The sequence below is a fragment of the Coregonus clupeaformis genome, chromosome 20 (genome assembly GCF_020615455.1).
Source record: "Coregonus clupeaformis isolate EN_2021a chromosome 20, ASM2061545v1, whole genome shotgun sequence".
Classification (NCBI taxonomy): domain Eukaryota; kingdom Metazoa; phylum Chordata; class Actinopteri; order Salmoniformes; family Salmonidae; genus Coregonus; species Coregonus clupeaformis.
In genome coordinates this window covers 20,999,551-21,018,699 of record NC_059211.1, presented here as the reverse complement: position 1 = coordinate 21,018,699, position 19,149 = coordinate 20,999,551, and the positions used below count along the sequence as shown (strand labels likewise).

The window sequence follows — 19,149 nt, the reverse complement described above, 5'->3', positions numbered from 1 at the left end:
TCTGATAGGCTAATTGACATAATTTGAGTCAATTGGAGGTGTACCTGTGGATGTATTTCAAGGCCTACCTTCAAACTCAGTGCCTCTTTGCTTGAAATCATGGGAAAATCAAAAGAAATCAGCCAAGACCTCAGAAAAACAATTGTAGACCTCCACAAGTCTGGTTCATCCTTGGGAGCAATTTCCAAACGCCTGAAGGTACCACGTTCATCTGTACAAACAATAGTATGCAAGTATAAACACCATGGGACCACGCAGCCGTCATACCGCTCAGGAAGGAGACGCGTTCTGTCTCCTAGAGATGAACGTACTTTGGTGCGAAAAGTACAAATCAATCCCAGAACAACAGCAAAGGACCTTGTGGAGATGCTGGAGGAAACAGGTACAAAATTATCTATATCCACAGTAAAACGAGTCCTATATCGACATAACCTGAAAGGCCTCTCAGTAAGGAAGAAGCCACTGCTCCAAAACCGACATAAAAAAGCCAGACTACGGTTTGCAACTGCACATGGGGACAAATATCGTACTTTTTGGAGAAATGTCCTCTGGTCTGATGAAACAAAAATAGAACTGTTTGGCCATAATGACCATCGTTATGTTTGGAAAAAAGGGGGTTGATTGCAAGCCGAAGAACACCATCCCAACCTTGAAGCACGGGTGTGGCAGCATCATGCTGTGGGGGTGCTTTGCTGCAGGAGGGACTGGTGCACTTCACAAAATAGATGGCATCATGAGGAAGGAAAATTATGTGGATATATTGAATCAACATCTCAAGACATCAGTCAGGAAGTTAAAGCTTGGTCGCAAATGGGTCTTCCAAACGGACAATGACCCCAATCATACTTCCAAAGTTGTGGCAAAATGGCTTAAGGACAACAAAGTCAAGGTATTGGAGTGGCCATTACAAAGCCCTGACCTCAATCCTATAGAAGATTTTTGGGCAGAACTGAGGCCTACAAACCTGACTCAGTTACACCAGCTCTGTCAGGAGGAATGGGCCAAAATTCACCCAATTTATTGTGGGAAGCTTGTGGAAGGCTACCCGAAACGTTTGACCCAAGTTAAACAATTTAAAGGCAATGCTACCAAATACTAATTGAGTGTATGTAAACTTCTGACCCACTGGGAATGTGATGAAAGAAATAAAAGCTCTCTACTATTATTCTGACATTTCACATTCTTAAAATAAAGTGGTGATCCTAACTGACCTAAGACAGGGAATTAAATGTCAGGAATTGTGAAAAACTGAGTTTAAATGTATTTGGCTAAGGTGTATGTACATTTCTGACTTCAACTGTATATATATATATGTATTTATATGTATTTATATGTGTGTATGTTTATATGTATTTGTGAGAGAAAAAAAACATATGGGGGATTGGAAGTGATGCAGACAATTACATTGATGGAAGTTACAATCTATCTGCAATATTAAAGCTGATCATTATGGGGTATTGTGTGTAGATTGATGAGGGAAAAAAAACAACTGCATCAATTTTAGAATAAGGCTGTAACGTAACAAAACGTGGATAAAGTCAAGGGGTCTGAATACTTTCTGAATGCACTGTATATATAGATTTGTTTGAGGATGTTCAGATTATTACATTACTAACCCAACTACAATAGTGTTATAGATGGTATATGATTAGACTACAGTAAGCAGCAGCCTTTCTTTCCTCTGTTCTGCAGGGAGAAGAAGTGTCTGAACGGGGGATGTGGGGTGCCTGAGGAGGAGGAGGGAGAGAGGGAGGAGGGGGACAGTGGGAGGTTCAGTGAGGGAGAGAATGAGGTATCGTCTGAGAGTCTGATAGACTGTGGCCTCAAGCTGAGGAAGGTCAGCTTCATAGAGAAGGTGGACAGGAAGTCGTCAGGAGGGGGCTGCGTCCCCACAATGGAGGACAGTTTCCTGGAGGACGGCAGCCCCACTATGGTGGAGAAGGGGATGGACCCGGCATCGGTGTTCGAGACCTATGATGATGACGATGACAATGGCGTCACTGAGACAAAGGACACGGGAGGTTCGACCAATGAGAGTATGGCGGCTGCCCCGCTGCCTTCTGGGCCGGAGAGCACGGTGACGGTGCGTCATCGCAGAAGGCAGAGGAGTTTGGAGAGGGTGGACTCTAAGACCAAGCGGGAGTCATGGATCGACCCTCCAGAGGAGCAGGAGAGTACGAGTCTGACACAGGCTGAGATAGAGAGCTGCATGCAGACATATGAGGTAGGAAGACAGAACACACACAGAAACTAACTAATGAGCAGGCTCACTCACTATGTGAACTATGTCAACAACGCCAACTCTAAGTAAACTGTTGATTGATATTTGGGATGGCATGGATGGGTTTTGAGGTTACCTTCTGGAGAACACTTCTAGTTATTCTATTGACTACTTTGCTAACTTGAATGTAATTACTGTGTATTTAGGGAATACCACCAAGAACTGTAAATACATCGTATCTGTGTCTGGCACTATGCATTCAGAATCAACTGTCAGTACCACTAAACCATAAACACACTGACATTTAGGTTAGGGGGTCTCTTGACGTCACTGTGCAAAGCTAAGTTATCCATGAGTCTAGCTTCCCATACACGTACAACTACATTTACACAACTTTTGTTCCGGCCCTTACTGGAACAATAAAGATATTAAACGTTGTGATTATCATCTATTCATGTCATAGACAGTGCTGACTATCCATTGTGTTTTTTTTATCCCTTCCAGGACACCTTCCAGGACTACCAGGAGATGTTTGTCCAGTTCGGCTACGTGGTCCTCTTCTCCTCAGCCTTCCCCCTGGCAGCCATGTGTGCCCTCATCAACAACATCATCGAGATCCGCAGCGACGCCTTCAAGCTCTGTACCGGCCTACAGAGGCCCTTCGGCCAGAGAGTGGAGAGCATCGGACAGTGGCAGGTATGACTGAGGGCCAGGTAGGACTGAGGGACAGGTAGGACTGAGGGACAGGTAGGACTGAGGGACAGGCAGGACTGAGGGACAGGTAGGACTGAGGGACAGGTAGGACTGAGGGACAGGTAGGACTGAGGGACAGGTAGGACTGAGGGACAGGTAGGTCAGTCAAAGGGGTGGGAATGGGGGGTGGGAATGGGGAACTGTGGTTATGGAAGGCCACAGGCTTTTGTTGCAGCCCAGCACTAATATTCCATAAACAGAGACCTGTCCTTTCATATAAGCCTAATCATGAATTGAACATACAGTAAACCTTTCTGTGGTGTGTGTCTCCCTCTGCAGACGGCGATGGAGGCCATGGGTCTGATCGCCATCATAGTCAACTGTTACCTGATTGGTCAGTGTGGTCAGCTGCAGCGCCTCTTCCCCTGGCTCAGCCCTGAGATGGCCATCATTTCCATCATCATCCTCGAGGTACATCCTCTGTTAGCATCACTGACCTGGCATCAGATACTGGGCTTTCAGAAAGGATTCACACACCTTGACTTATTCCACATTTTGTTGTCTTACGGCCTGAATTTAAAATGTATTAAATTGAGATATTTTTGGGTCACAGGCCTACACACAATACCCCATAATGTCAAAGTGGAATTATGTTTTTAGACATTTTTACTAATTAATTAAAAATGAGATGTTCAAATGTCTTGAGTCAATAAGTATTTAAGCCCTTTGTTATGGCAAGCCTAAATAAGTTCAGGAGTAAAAATGTGCTTAACAAGTCACATAATAAGTTCCATGGATTTTTTAACCCCACACATAAAATTATCTGTAAATTATCAGTCGAGCAGTGAATTTCAAACACAGATTCAACCACAAAGACCAGGTAGGTTTTCCAATGCCTCGCAAAGAAGTGCACCTATTGGTAGATGGGTAAACATAATTACACGTTGGATGGTGTATCAATACACCCAGTCACTACAAAGATACAGGTGTCCTTCCTAACTCAGTTGCCGGAGAGGAAGGAAACCGCTAAAGGACTTCACTATGAGGCCAATGGTGACTTTAAAACAGTTACATAGTTGAATGGCTGTGATAGGAGAACACTGAGGATGGATCAACAACATTGTAGTTACTCCACAATACTAACCTAAATGACAGAGTGAAAAGAAGGAAGCCTGTACAGAATAAAAATATTCCAAAACATGCATCCTGTTTGCAATAAGGAACACTAAAGTAAAACCCAGAAAGACTTACAGCTGTAATCGCTGCCAAAAGTTATTCTAACATGTATTGACTCAGGGGATTGAATATTTACATTATGTAATCAAGATACAAAATATTAGTGTTTTATTTTTCATATATATATTTCTTTACACGTTAGAATTGTTCTTCCACTTTGACATTACAGAGTATTTTGTGTAGACCGTTGACAAAAAATTCAAATTAAATAAATTTTAATCCCACCTTGTAACACAACAAAATGTGGAAAAAGTCAAGGGGTGTGAATACTTTCTGATGGCACTGTAATGCCTAGGCTTTAGCTCGGTGGGCTGATGGGGTTTTGAGTTGCATAGACCCATGTTTTTATGAGTTAGTCTCTCAGTCTCACACTGTTTCAGTGTTGGCAGGGTTAAAAAGGGATTTTGTGGTAGACTAACACTCAGCACTGGTCCAGAATCAGATTTGAATGACATCCTCTAATAGTTGAGGTGAAGATATATGGCTGGAAGACTGATCTCAGAGCAGCTCAACCTCACAAACCGACAGCAACCCAGCAGCCCTTATGGACTTGTTTGTTTAGAAGTCACCTCAGTGAGCTATGGTCATCATACTGTCTTCCAAAATACATATTTCAAAAGTGTATTATGACCTGCACCAATGTGTTTGGGCGTCAAGCTGTCCTCAGTGTGCACTCTACTAGCAGGCTTTCAGATGAGATTAAGTCATCATAATATGCCATATATCTGCTGTCCTATTGCATGTTGTTTGCAATTTCACATTAACTTCCTAAATATTTATTATGTAAAGATGTCAAAGTTGTTTTTATATCCCAGAGAAGGGATAGTCTTGCTCACCAGACAGCAGCAGGTGTCTATGAAAGCCTAGAAACAGGCGTGACTATGTTGAAGCAAACCACAGCTACCTCAATGAAATGGATCCTTTTCTGAGGCGGCTTTCAACTCTACAACTAAGTGCCCATAGCAGTAAAAAATTATGTAGTTTGATATGAGGTGGTTCACTCCTGGGTATTTCTGTGGGTGTTGATAAGGCAGATGGGTGGTGAGTGAAGTGGACCCTAGTCTCAGCCAGTGACTGTATGTACCTGTAGGAAAGGTCAAGTGTCAAGTGTTACACGATCTCTGGACATCCCCACCACTCTGTCACACTACCAGTGGGTCTCAACATACTAAATCAACACAGCACAGCGATGCAGCCAGTAAACAGCTCACAGCTGCTGTTGTGTCCTCTTGCTTCCAGGGCAGCAGAGGTCAGAGTGCAGTAGGCTTATCACTGACTCAAAGAAGGCCGCGCACTTGAGAGAGAGCAGACATTTATTTTCAATGCTACAACGTTTTACACAGTATATATATATATATATATATATATATATATATATATATATATATATATATATATATATATATATATACAGTGCATTCGGAAATTATTCAGACCCCTTGACTTTATCCACATTTTGTTACGTTACAGCATTATTCTAAAATTGATTAAATTGTTTTTTTCCCTCATCAATCTACACACAATACTCCATAATGACAAAGCAAAAACAGTTTTTTAGCAAATGTTTTCCTAAAGTTTTGTGTACACAGCATATACAGTTGAAGTCGGAAGTTTACATACACCTTAGCCAAATACATTCTTTCACTATTCCTGACATTTAATCCTAGTAAATATTCCCTGTCTTAGGTCAGTTAGGATCACCACTTTATTTTAAGAATGTGAAATGTCACAATAATAGTAGAGAGAATGATTTATTTCAGCTTTTATTTCTTTCATAACATTCCCAGTGGGTCAGAAGTTTACATACACTCAATTTGTATTTGGTAGCATTGCCTTTAAATTGTTTAACATGGGTCAAACGTTTCGGGTAGCCTTCCACAAGCTTCCCACAATAAGTTGGGTGAATTTTGGCCCATTCCTCCTGACAGAGCTGGTGTAACTGAGTCAGGTTTGTAGGCCTCCTTGCTCGCACACAATTTTTCAGTTCTGCCCACACATTTTCTATAGGATTGAGGTCAGGGCTTTGTGATGGCTACTCCAATACCTTGACTTTGTTGTCCTTAAGCCATTTTGCCACAACTTTGGAAGTATACTTGGGGTCATTGTCCATTTGGAAGACCCATTTGCGACCAAGCTTTAACTTCCTGACTGATGTCTTGAGATGTTGCTTCAATATATCCACATAATTTTCCTTCCTCATGATGACATCTATTTTGTGAAGTGCACCAGTCCCTCCTGCAGCAAAGCAACCCCACAGCATGATGCTGCCACCCCCGTGCTTCACGGTTGGGATGGTGTTCTTCGGCTTGCAAGCAACCCCCTTTTTCCTCCAAACATAACGATGGTCATTATGGCCAAACAGTTCTATTTTTGTTTCATCAGACCAGACGACATTTCTCCAAAAAGTACGATCTTTGTCCCCACGTGCAGTTGCAAACCGTAGTCTGGCATTTTTATGGCGGTTTTGGAGCAGTGGCTTCTTCCTTGCTGAGCAGCCTTTCAGGTTATGTCGATATGGGACTCGTTTTACAGTGGATATAAATACTTTTTTACCTGTTTCCTCCAGCATCTTCACAAGGTCCTTTGCTGTTGTTCTGGGATTGATTTGCACTTTTCGCACCAAAGTATGTTAATCTCTAGGAGACAGAATGCGTCTCCTTCCTGAGCGGTATGACGGCTGCGTGGTCCCATGGTGTTTATACTTGCGTACTATTGTTTGTACAGATGAACGTGGTACCTTCAGGTGTTTGGAAATTGCTCCCAAGGATGAACCAGACTTGTGGAGGTCTACAATAGTTTTTCTGAGGTCTTGGCTGATTTCTTTTGATTTTCCCATGATGTCAAGCAAAGAGGCACTGAGTTTGAAGGTAGGCCTTGAAATACATCCACAGCTACACCTCCAATTGACTCAAATTATGTCAATTAGCCTATCAGAAGCTTCTAAAGCCTGACCCACTGGAATTGTGATACAGTGAATTATAAGTGAAATCTGTCTGTAAACAATTGTTGTGTCATGCACGAAGTAGATGTCCTAACCGACATGCCAAAACTAATTTTGTCATCAAACTTTGTCATCAAAGTCTGTCATTCTCTGGATTTATGGTGCTTTCAAGACAACTGGGAACTTTTAAAAAAAACAAGGTTGACTCATGATGTCAGTGATCTTCAAGTCGGAGTATTGGTCTTCACAAAGTTCGCTGCTTCAGTGTTATGAGATATTTTTGTCAGATGTTACTATGGTGTACTGAAATATAATTACAAGCATTCCATAAGTGTCAAAGGCTTTTATTGACAATTACATTAAGTTTATGCAAAGAGTCAATATTTGCAGTGTTGACCCTTCTTTTTCAAGACCTCTGCAATCTGCCCTGGCATGCTGTCAATTAACTTCTGGGCCACATCCTGACTGATGGCACACCATTCTTGCATAATCAATGCTTGGAGTTTGTCAGAATTTGTGGGTTTTTGTTTGTCCACCCGCCTCTTGAGGATTGACCACAAGTTCTCAATGGGATTAACGTTTGGGAGTTTCCTGGCCATGGACCCAAAATGTTGATGTTTTGTTCCCAGAGCCACTTAGTTATCACTTTTGCCTTATGGCAAGGTGCTCCATCATGCTGGAAAAGGCATCAGTCGTCACCAAACTGTTCTTGGATGGTTGGGAGAAGTTGCTCTCGGAGGATGTGTTGGTACCATTCTTTATTCATGGCTGTGTTCTTAGGCAAAATTGTGAGTGAGCCCACTCCCTTGGCTGAGAAGCAACCCCACACATGAATGGTCTCAGGATGCTTTACTGTTGGCATGACACAGGACTGATGGTAGCGCTCACCTTGTCTTCTCCGGACAAGGTGTTTTCCGGATGCCCCAAACAATCGGAAAGGGGATTCATCAGAGAAAATGACTTTACCCCAGTCCTCAGCAGTCCAATCCCTGTACCTTTTGCAGAATATCAGTTTGTCCCTGATGTTTTTCCTGGAGAGAAGTGGCTTCTTTGCTGCCCTTCTTGACACCAGGCCATCCTCCAAAAGTCTTTGCCTCACTGTGCGTGCAGATGCACTCACACCTGCCTGCTGCCATTCTTGAGCAAGCTCTGCACTGGTGGTGCCCCGATCCCGAAGCTGAATCAACTTTAGGAGATGGTCCTGGCGCTTGCTGGACGTTCTTGGGCGCCCTGATGCCTTCTTCACAACAATTGAACCTCTCTCCTTGAAGTTCTTGATGATCCAATAAATGGTTGATTTAGGTGCAATCTTACTAGCAGCAATATCCTTGCCTGTGAAGCCCTTTTTGTGCAAAGCAATGATGACGGCACGTGGTTTCCTTGCAGGTAACCATGGTTAACAGAGGAAGAACAATGATTTCAAGCACCACCCTCCTTTTAAAGCTTCCAGTCTGTTATTCTAACTCAATCAGCATGACAGAGTGATCTCCAGCCTTGTCCTCATCAACACTCTCACCTGTGTTAACGAGAGAATCACTGACATGATGGCAGCTGGTCCTTTTGTGGCAGGGCTGAAATGCAGTGGAAATGTTTTTTTAAGTTCATTTTCATGGCAAAGAGGGACTTTGCAATTAATTGCAATTCATCTGATCACTCTTCATGACATTCTGGAGTATATGCAAATTGCAATCATCAAACCTGAGGCTGCAGACTTTGTGAAAATTAGTATTTATTGTCATTCTCAAAACTTTTGACCACGACTGTACAGTATATATACTGTATATCTCCTCTCCCCCGCCCCTCTCACTCTCTCTCTCCCCCTTTCTCTTTCCCTCCCCCTCTCTCTCCCTCCCTCCGTCCCCTCTCTCTTTCTGTCTCTCTCTCACAGCACTTTGCCATCCTGCTGAAGTATATCATTCACGTAGCGATCCCAGACATCCCCAGCTGGGTCGGGGAGGAGATGGCCAAACTGGAGTACCAACGCAGGGAGGCTTTTAAGGTAAATTGTTTCAATGGCTTATTTGGTCAATGCCTGAATCACATTGGTGTTGTGAGCAGTTCATTCTATCAATTGAGCAATAATCAATCAAATTGATTTATAAAGCCCTTTTTACATCACCAGTTGTTACAAAGTGACCCAGTAACCCAAAGTGAAACAGTAAGCCGGCCTAGACCTCAAAGAGCAAGCAGAAGCAGAAGCACATTGGGTAGGAAAACTCTCCAGGAGGAAGAAACCTAGAGAGGAACCCGGCTCAGAGGGCTGGCTCATCCTCTTCTGGCTGTACCTGGTAGAGGTTAAGATTGAATATGACCATCAAGGCCAGATAGTTTCACGGTTCAGAGTGTGCACATGTTTGTCAGACTGTGATTGCGTGAGTTGCTGTAACGGTTGTTAATCTCCCTACAGAAACACGAGCGGCAGGCGCAGCAGCACTATCAACAGCTACAGAGGAGGAAGAGAGAGGAGGAGGAGAGGCAGAGGCAGGCGGAGCACCAGGCTCGCAGGGAGAGGGAGAGAGATGAGGGGAAGGACTCCTCCGGGGGAGACCACCACCACGACAAGAGCCACGGGGGGAAGTCCCGCACTGGGGGGGGTGGTGGGGGGGACAAGCCCAAGAGGCCCAGCTCCCTCCTGGCCAACAACAACGTGATGAAGCTCAAACTGATCACACCCTTACAGAGCAAGTTCTCCTCCGGCAGCGCGCGCTCCCCTCAGTCTCCCACCGGAAACGAACCCAAGCTCCCCGGGTTCCTCAGCTTCAAGTTCCTCAAGTCGCCTGAGAATAAGAAGGAAGCGGCGGCTGCTGCCGCTGCAGCCACGGCAACAAATACCACGACGACCGCGACCGCCCCCGGCGGTAACCAGGAGCGGTCTCAGTCGCCGAGCAAGTCGTTCAACCCGGGGAAACTGTTTAACTTTGGGAAGTCAGAGGGGGGCTCCTGTGTGAACGGGTCCCAGTTACCCCGACCAGGGGAGGGGTCCCAGGGATCTGACAAACAGCCCACTAAGTCTGACCTGAACGGGGTGCCGGACGAGATCCCCTCGCCTGGAGAGGATGAGGAGGAGAACCACACAGACTCCTCAGACCCTAAAGTCTAGCCTCTCTTTGGAGAGGGAGATGACGAACTGCTGTGACAACTTAACTTAATACATCTACTAGACAACTTAACTTAATACATCTACTAGACAACTTAACTTAATACATCTACTAGAAGGAAAAAGGTGTGGAGGAGAAAAGGTCATGCCTCTCCATGCTGTCTGGGTCTGAGGTTGTGTATGTAGACGCTGCCTGGAGGCTGTTGGGGAAAGGACTAATGGTAATGATGATGGGATGTGTGGGTCTGCATTGTTGCTGTTGCTGAGAGACTTTCAGGCTTAATGGTGAAGACATAGCCCACCCTTTTACCCGTGGTCACGCACGCACACACACACACACACACACACACACACACACACACACACACACACACACACACACACACACACACAGAATCCCCTTTTGTCTGCAATACATATAGAGATGCATGAGCTGCATTTCTGATACTTTCCGAGCCTTTTCTAAAAAAGGGAGAGCAGTGTTTCTTGATTTATTCTATTCTGAAAATTGTAAGCATCTTGCCACTGAAACAAAACACCCTGGTTTTGGGTAAGAAGAAAAAAATCGATTGGTGTGTGTGTGTGAATCAAAAGCATAATGAGACCTTTCATAGTCACCACACAATGGTGGCCTGATATCAGACTCATTTTTAACTGTGACGGCCGATCGGCTGTGCTAGCCGAGCAATATCAATATCAGTGTTTCAAATCTGAGCCGTACTGCAAAAAACACGTCAAGTTCTTTCTCTTTTACCCACACTCCCATTTAAAGGCATACGTGAGGAGTCATGAGCTTTATTTACAAAGCAAAAAGCTTTGTATATACAGTACCTCCCATGAAAACAACGGCAATATCTGAAGTGTATGTCTGACACAGTGTGTGGGAAACAGGATGTTGTGTTTGACGTTGTGAAAGGCAGAGTTGAAAGTCGTTTGATAAAAGACAGGCTCTGTCTTGCATCAGAGAGAGAGAGAGAGAGAGCTGTTTTGACTAATGCAACAGGGTGTTGACGTGGATATTTATGTGGACTATACAGTACACAGTATGTGCTATGGCGAGTCTGGCTTACTGTAGTTTACTGTGTGCCATTCTAATCTGTCCCCATGCATGCCTGCAAAGACACATTCTACACAGGATACTAATGGTACTCCATTTCGACACACAGATCTGACCTAGATTAGTGAGTAGACTAGACACGGAAAGAGAGAAGATTTGCACTAAACCCTGACGTTCTGCACTGAGACAGCGGGGCCTGTTCTGACTGCAGGTGGAAGGAAGAACTATACCGGACTGCCTCATAACACAACATAACATATGCAAACGCTGGATTTTTTTTATCGCTAGTATCTTATACTGTAGATGCTGTTGTCATTTCATCCGACATCCCTAGTTCCTAAATCCAGGTGGCTGCTGGTCCCAATCATTCATTTGAGAGCTGATATGTATTTTATATTGTTTATTGTATTTATTTCCAATGCAATTTGTTGCCAAAGCATCACCTTTCTGAGTACACTGGCAGTGATAGCATAGTTACATTTCCAGAGAGTACAGATTTCTAAATTCCTTTTGTAAGCAAGTCCACAGGTATTATTCAACCATTTTATTTTCTATAATGTGGCCAGAGGATGGTGCCAGAGTACAAGAGAGTGCTTTACACGTCTAACTTAGAGTAGGAGGAAGTTGCCCCTGGATACTGATCCAAGGTCAGTTTTGCGTTCCCCACCCCTATTGCTAACATTAGGATTTGGGGACGGTAATCTGATGTTAGATCTGTGCTTATAAACTCATATTACATCCAGTCTTCATTGAAAAGAAGATCCACGGCACTCCACAGCAGAGAGATTCAGCGGAGCATTAGAGAGACAGAAACATTAACTATGCACCTCCACTTCATCTCTGGTTAAGATCTTTGCAATAATATAGTGTTGGAGGGACAGTGGCACAGACACAACACTAGTCCTTTACTGGTCCATGCCTTGGTACTCCACCTCTTTAGACTGCGTTCCACCACCCAATGGGATCTCCAGCTGACCTGGATTCTCAGTGTGGGTATCAATAGTGAACATCTCATCACTGCTCTCTCCATCTGGGCTGAAACACACACACACACACACACACACACACACACACACACACACACACACACACACACACACACACACACACACACACACACACACACACACACACACACACACACACACACACACACACACACACACACACACACACACCTCTCCTGTCTGAAATAGGAAACCTAATCTTAGGAAGCTCCTGGTACACTATACTTTTCATCTCTGATCATCTCTCTCTGTGTTTAAATATGAGATGAGGTTACCTAAAATGCCTGTCAAATATGCATTTTGGCCAAAAACATACATGACCTTCTTTCATTTTGCATGGATTGCCTATCTATAATGTACTTCAAGCTACAACATAATGGCATGGTTCATGCTTCTGCAATGAGACTTTTCATGAACATTGTGGCAACACTAAGTATTGAGCTCTGACCGACTGAACTAGTAGTGGTAGTAGTACTAGTTACAGCTCTGACTGACTGAACTAGTAGTGGTAGTAGTACTAGTTACAGCTCTGACTGACTGAACTAGTAGTGGTAGTAGTACTAGTTACGGCTCTGACTGACTGAACTAGTAGTGGTAGTAGTAGTAGTTACAGCTCTGACTGACTGAACTAGTAGTGGTAGTAGTACTAGTTACGGCTCTGACTGACTGAACTAGTAGTGGTAGTAGTACTAGTTACAGCTCTGACTGACTGAACTAGTAGTGGTAGTAGTACTAGTTACGGCTCTGACTGACTGAACTAGTAGTGGTAGTAGTAGTAGTTACATGGGATTTGAGCTGAAAAGGCACTTCAAGGCAATAAGGAAAGAGAAATAGCAGTTTGTGTGGGAGTGAGTGACGTCTAACCTTACCATCACATTTCCTCTACAGCCAATTAAGTCATTCTGTACAAATAAGGAAACCATTTGGTTCCGATCATCATCATTCATTTGGGAATAATGCCTAATAACTAGGCCATGATTGAGACATTTCTCATTTACTGTAGTGAAGCAGATGCTCAATCAGACAAATGTTTGATGAGATAATCTGTGGTAGGCCATTGTCAGTACCAATCGTCCATGGTACACCTGCCTGCTATGGCTCTGGAGCAGACTGGCTTGGTTAACAACTTAATAGTTCTGAATGGCTTCCTCTATTCCCCATCACTGATCGAAAAGAACTGGACATGTGAAAGCAAATTCCCAGCATGCAACTAACATGTTGCTTTGACCTGTCCTTCCTTTCTCAGATCAGTGCAGATGAAGGAAAGGAGACGGCGTTAGTGAGACTATTGAGATGCAGCCTTTGTTGGGTCAGCGGCCATCATGGTCCATGACCTTTGGCCTCACTAGACACATGTTGACCCTTATGGTTAGGTTTTATCAGACAGAGCTGCTTTGAGGTAGTGAAATGGCTCATGTCAGTATCAATGCAACGATGTATTTTCAAACTGTAAGGAAGTTCTCTGAACGAGTTTACCTTTTGATGCTCTATCATTGCACTGCTTAGTTACGAATGCTTAGAAGGGTTGTGAGACGAGAGCAGAGTGAAGTTTGTTAATGAAACATTGTTTGGGACAGTTGTCTAAATCCAGCCTCTAAAGCAGTAAAATACTTTACTGTATTGGTTTGATGGGATAGCCTATCAGGGGAGTGGGTAACTGCAGCGTCATCATTGAACTGGACAGTAAAAGTGGATGAGGGGAGATGTACTGTACACCTACTACCAGGATGTAGAACCTTTTCCTTTATGCTGTCCTAACTAAATACAAAAACATATTCATAACAGCCTCACTAACTGACCAGACATCATGTGCTCTTCCAATGTACCACTGTACAAAAAAACAAAACAAAAACATTATCTTTTCAAGAAAAATATGATACTGGGAAATGGGATTATTTATTTCTTTTAATTTATTTTGTCATATTTTTGTAAGATCTGAAATATAGATAATAAAACATTTTTAAATTGAAATGTGTTCTTGTTTACACACACAAAATATAAAAGTGTGAAACAAATGTACAAATTACACTACCGTTCAAAAAGTGTGGGGTCACTTAGAAATGTCCTTGTTTTCGAAAGAAAAGCCATTTTTTGGGCCATTAAAATAACATCAAATTGATCAGAAATACAGTGTAGACATTGTTAATGTTGTAAATGGCTATTGTATCTGGAAACTGCTGATTTTTTATGGAATATCTACATAGGCGTAGAGAGGCCCATTATCAGCAACCATCAGTCCTGTGTTCCAATGGCACGTTGTGTTTGCCAATCCAAGTTTATCATTTTAAAAGGCTAGTTGATCATTAGAAAACCCTTTTGCAATTATGTTAGCACTGTTTCTCAAACTAGACACTCTAATGTATTTGTCCTCTTGCTCAGTTGTGCACCGGGGCCTCCCACTCCTCTTTCTATTCTGGTTAGAGCCAGTTTGCGCTGTTCTGTGAAGGGAGTAGTACACAGCGTTGTACGAGATCTTCAGTTTCTTGGCAATTTCTCGCATAGAATAGCCTTCATTTCTCAGAACAAGAATAGACTGACGAGTTTCAGAAGAAAGTTATTTGTTTCTGGCCATTTTGAGCCTGTAATCGAACCCACAACAAGGACATTTCTAAGTGACCCCAAACTTCTGAACGGTAGTGTACATTGTCTCAATAACATGACAACGGACATTACTTTTTGATCACTGTTTTTATTTGAGCGAAGCTGAAAATAATGTTTGACCTAATACACAATAAAACAGGGTGAGGCGTAGAGTGGATATTCAGAACAGTCTAGTCTAGCAGAAGCATAGAGTGGATATTCAGAACAGTCTAGTCTAGCAGAAACAGAGTGATTATTCAGAACAGTCTAGTCTAGCAGAAGCATAGAGTGGATATTCAGAACAGTCTAGTCTAGCAGAAGTATAGAGTGGATATTCAGAACAGTCTAGTCTAGCAGAAGCATAGAGTGGATATTCAGAACAGTCTAGTCTAGCAGAAGCATAGAGTGGATATTCAGAACAGTCTAGTCTAGCAGAAGCATAGCATGTCTTTACGCTTCAAAGTCAGAGGATGGCAGGTACAGTAGGAAACACATTGATTGCAGCATCTGGAGCTGAGCGGAAAAGAGACTTGCTGTGACTTTGTTGGGCAGTGTAAACATTAAAGGTCTGGGGCCTGTTCAGAAGGGTCCAACATAACAAAAAGTTTATAGAAATATATAATATAGAGCAGATACTACTCATGTCAGCTCATTACATTTCTATTTGCAGCGTTCTGAGTGTTTCACCTCACTAAATAAACTCCAGAATTCAGTGTAGTATTGTACAGTAGTACAACACAAGTACAAGTTGAATTTCTGGAACAAGGCAGGATGGTGACTGCACCTTGCTGTTCATGCATTCCATGGCAGGTGGTCTGTTACTGGATACCACAGAAGACTGCTGAGGGAAGGACGGCTCATAATAATGTCTGGAACAGAGCATTTGGAATGGAATCAAACAAATGGAAACCATGGGTTTCATGTATTTGATACCATTCCACTGATTGCGCTCCAGCCTTTACCTCGAGCCCGTCCTCCCCAATTAAGGTACCACAAACCTCCTGTGGTATATATCCCTGTATCCTCTTCTCCACACAACGCCCCCCAGCCCGGGAAGTTGTCAAAAACAGACATGCAAGGCAAGATAACAACCATCGGGTATCAGTGCTTCTCAACATTTACACAAAGGACTTAGTATAATATCCATGTAGCTACATATATATTTATTTTACAAAAAGGCAGATGCAATGTCATTTATTTTGAGAAATATAAAGCCGAGACCTTAATATCTAACAGCTGGCTATAGTATTTTCATTGGTCTTAATACTGAATACAACAATCTCTCTCCACCCATCATATTGACATAGGCTACTATTCTTTGCTCTACCTCTGCTATCACTTGGTTGTGCAGGTAAGGTGAGATCTTCACAAACATACATAATGGGTCCATCGATTGCAGTGTAAACAAATTCCAAACAATTCTGGTAAAGTGAATAGTCAACACCTGGTGACAAAAAACAATTTGGCTTGCCATTCTATAATACCCTGTTTAACAGCGATACATTGCAAGAAAGCTGCAAACATTCAAACTAAGCTAGTAAACTGTTGAGTCACTTGTCATGTTATCCCTATTGACCAGTAGGGGGCAATACATGAGGAAAGAGTTCAGTCCTAAAATGTACAGTAAAACAAGCCAGCACAAACTTCAAACACACACAAATTCAAAACAGAATCATGGAAGATAATGCATATTGAACATTAACACAAGTCTGGGGGGTGGGGGGGCAGTTTCTTCCCCTGTTGTGGCGGCCGGGTTTTGGCAGGTAGCGGTTCACAATCACAATGTATACTTGTGTCTGCCGAAGCAAACTGTGTGGAAAGATGTTGCAGCACCCCCATGTGGCCAAGGCTGGGCAGTGAAGCTGAAAACTGCACTGGACCTGGCAGGAAGCTCTTTGCAGAAGGTAACAACAACAACAAAAAATGTTTTGTCTTTCCCAAACCAGGGGGGACTTGTTCTCAGGTTGTTTGTCCGTGTTTCGTATGTCTTCACGTCTCTCCTCTTATGTCTGTCGTTGTGGGCTTGTCCGTGTGCTTCCTCCACAGATGCACGCATCCGTACATACACACACACACACGTAGCCATGCACACACACACTCCTAAGAGTCCTCGTTCATCTCTTGGCTATCTGTCCTGGCGATTTTGCGTGGCGGTGCTGGACTCCCTCCCTCTCCTTGCTCCTGTTCCCTCTTCTTCGCTGCGTTCTGTTCAACAGAGAGGGAACTAAACTTAAAGCATGGACACACACCTGCTCCACAAAGTTGATGTTCCGTTTAAGAGTGAGCATGGCTGACCATGCTTCCCAGTGCCTGGTCTGTGACAGGTTATAACTGTTACTCCTGCATGACACCTGAATAGCATCTATTTATTCAGGACTGAGAACCCCTCCAAAACCTCACCTTTTTGTCCCACTGATGATGAAGGTAGCGCAGGAGGATATTGGTTTTCTCTGTGACAATAACTGGTAAGTAAAAGAGAATTTCAATTTCAAAACTCAGATTTCATCCCCCTCTCAAAACATATTTATGTATTTCTAGCAGTACATTTTTCCCCAAGAAAAACTAAATAAAGAATTTCCATGAAGTCTGTTCTCTCTACTAAGAATGGAGGTAATTACTCTGTTCTGAGGGGTACTCGCATGTCGGGAGGTACACGGACGGTCTTCGGTTCTGTAAAAAGTCATTCATAGATATTCAGATGGAGCAAGACTGATGATGTTAATCTCTCATTCACTTTACATGGAAAATGTTCTGATAGATTTGAGAGTCAGTGCTTACCGATGCTTTACACACAGAGTCTGCATGGAACCGGCTGAAGTTGCTCTTGTTGTAAACGGGGAGACCCTTTAAGAAATCCGCCTTTAGAAAAAGAAAAGTATTCGGTTTGTGTTGTATGGGTAAAGGTGTAGACTGAATCCAAAAATGACAATTTTGCAGAGCATCTTCCATCCTGTAGCTCAGGGGTGACCAAGCATCCTGCCCTGCAGGATGTCTAGGTAGGTCTCTAACTAAATGTGGATGCTCTATAGCCCATTTGACAGCGTTTGGTTCAAACTAGACAAAGAGAGAAGCAAAGAACACTGCTAACGTTCTGGAGTACGTGTCCCCTCCTCCAAGACACCATGCCATGGGTGGGGTGGGGGACAACATGCCATGGGTGGGGTGGGGTGGGGGACAACATGCCATGGGTGGGGTGGGGTACACCCCTGCCCTGCTCGAAACCGGGGGCTAATCCATGGTGGCTGACACTGGGCGTTTCCTGTCTGTCTGTCTGTTTGGTGGATTCTATCTGGCTAGCTAAGATACAAGTTAGCCAAGTCTTCAATGGAAACATGAATGTTACCAAGAAGACAGATTGCTAGCTAGATAACTACTTGAGATCATCCGATTAAACAACTCAGATAAACAGCCACATGATAAGATCACTACATTGACATTAGCTAACGTTAGGCTAACTAGCTAGCTAGCCAAACTGCCATAACTAAGTTGTCAAGCTATAGGCTTTCTCTTCACACAATGTTTTGCTGTTAAGTTAGCTACCTTATCCATGGTGTTCCCTTTTTAGTGTCCCACGACGAGACGCCGACTGATATCTTGCAGATGGATAGATAGTGTGGCAGGTAGCTAACGTTAGCTAGCCAAAGCTAGCTGTTTTAGCGAGCTAACGGTCGTTAGCTGGATAGTTAGCTAGCTAGTTGCTCTTAAGCCTAGCCAACGTTTATGAAATCCTCCACATTCACTTGTTATTGGAATCACGCTGTTGTAAACATTCTTGCGTCCAACTACATCACCTGTAATCTGTAAACACCGTATAAAGTACAGTGAGGCACATGCTCATGGCCATAAATACATGTAAACAGCTTAGCTTCGTGGCTAACTCTTTTGCATGATGGTAGCTAAATGCTGCATTTACAGCTCCAACCCTAGCATATCCATTGGCTATCAACCTATCCCACGTGGTCTAAGACCACGATATATCGCATCGTAATTGGACAGAAAGCTGCCTATCATTTTTTAGCCCCACCCAAAAACTTGGGCTTGGTTGACAGATAAGGGCAGGGAAGAATGGAAGTGATGCATCTAGTAGATTCCTTTCTCTCCTTGATCTAACATATAAATGCAGACTCTATGGAATGTGCTTTCACCCGTCCAGTTTTCTTCACTAGTGCTAGGATACTGGACCTTAATGAGACATGGGTTTGCTTTGTAGGTAACTGCTCTCTATTGGCACTCTGCTTCACTGCTATTGTGTAAAGGCCTTGGAATATCCTACTTTAATTACACATATAGGTTAATAAACATGGTATACAGCTATCC

General features: G+C 43.3%; 2 protein-coding genes across 6 annotated transcripts in view; one reads left to right on the top strand and one right to left on the bottom strand.

Moving 5' to 3' along the window:
• The window catches only part of ano8b (anoctamin 8b), a 78,463-nt gene extending 66,107 nt beyond the window's left edge, over positions 1 to 12,356 (top strand). For 3 of the 4 annotated variants that reach the window (XM_041840548.2, XM_041840549.2, XM_041840550.2), the window contains 5 exons: positions 1,693 to 2,224; positions 2,726 to 2,917; positions 3,254 to 3,385; positions 8,980 to 9,090; positions 9,499 to 12,356. In XM_041840548.2, coding sequence (XP_041696482.2) covers positions 1,693 to 2,224; positions 2,726 to 2,917; positions 3,254 to 3,385; positions 8,980 to 9,090; positions 9,499 to 10,191 — 1,660 coding nt within the window. In that variant the 3' untranslated portion in view covers positions 10,192 to 12,356. Of the gene's footprint in view, positions 1 to 1,692; positions 2,225 to 2,725; positions 2,918 to 3,253; positions 3,386 to 8,979; positions 9,091 to 9,213; positions 9,299 to 9,498 lie in introns of all 4 variants that reach the window. The other variant, XM_041840551.2, reaches the window with a different exon arrangement.
• Positions 12,357 to 15,974: 3,618 nt separating this feature from the next.
• dda1 (DET1 and DDB1 associated 1) lies at positions 15,975 to 18,740 on the bottom strand. 2 transcript variants are annotated; one of them, XM_041840547.2, is made up of 5 exons: positions 18,373 to 18,740; positions 17,611 to 17,691; positions 17,451 to 17,502; positions 17,233 to 17,294; positions 15,975 to 17,037 (listed from the first exon to the last, which is right to left on the bottom strand). In XM_041840547.2, exons 1-5 carry the CDS (start codon positions 18,379 to 18,381, stop codon positions 16,933 to 16,935), a joined length of 309 nt encoding a protein of 102 aa, XP_041696481.1. In that variant the 5' UTR covers positions 18,382 to 18,740; the 3' UTR covers positions 15,975 to 16,932. The 2 variants fall into 2 exon arrangements, with proteins under 2 accessions (XP_041696481.1, XP_041696480.1); XM_041840546.2 differs by lacking the exon at positions 18,373 to 18,740 and having other exon boundaries at positions 17,611 to 17,929.
• Between the last annotated feature and the right edge of the window lie 409 nt (positions 18,741 to 19,149).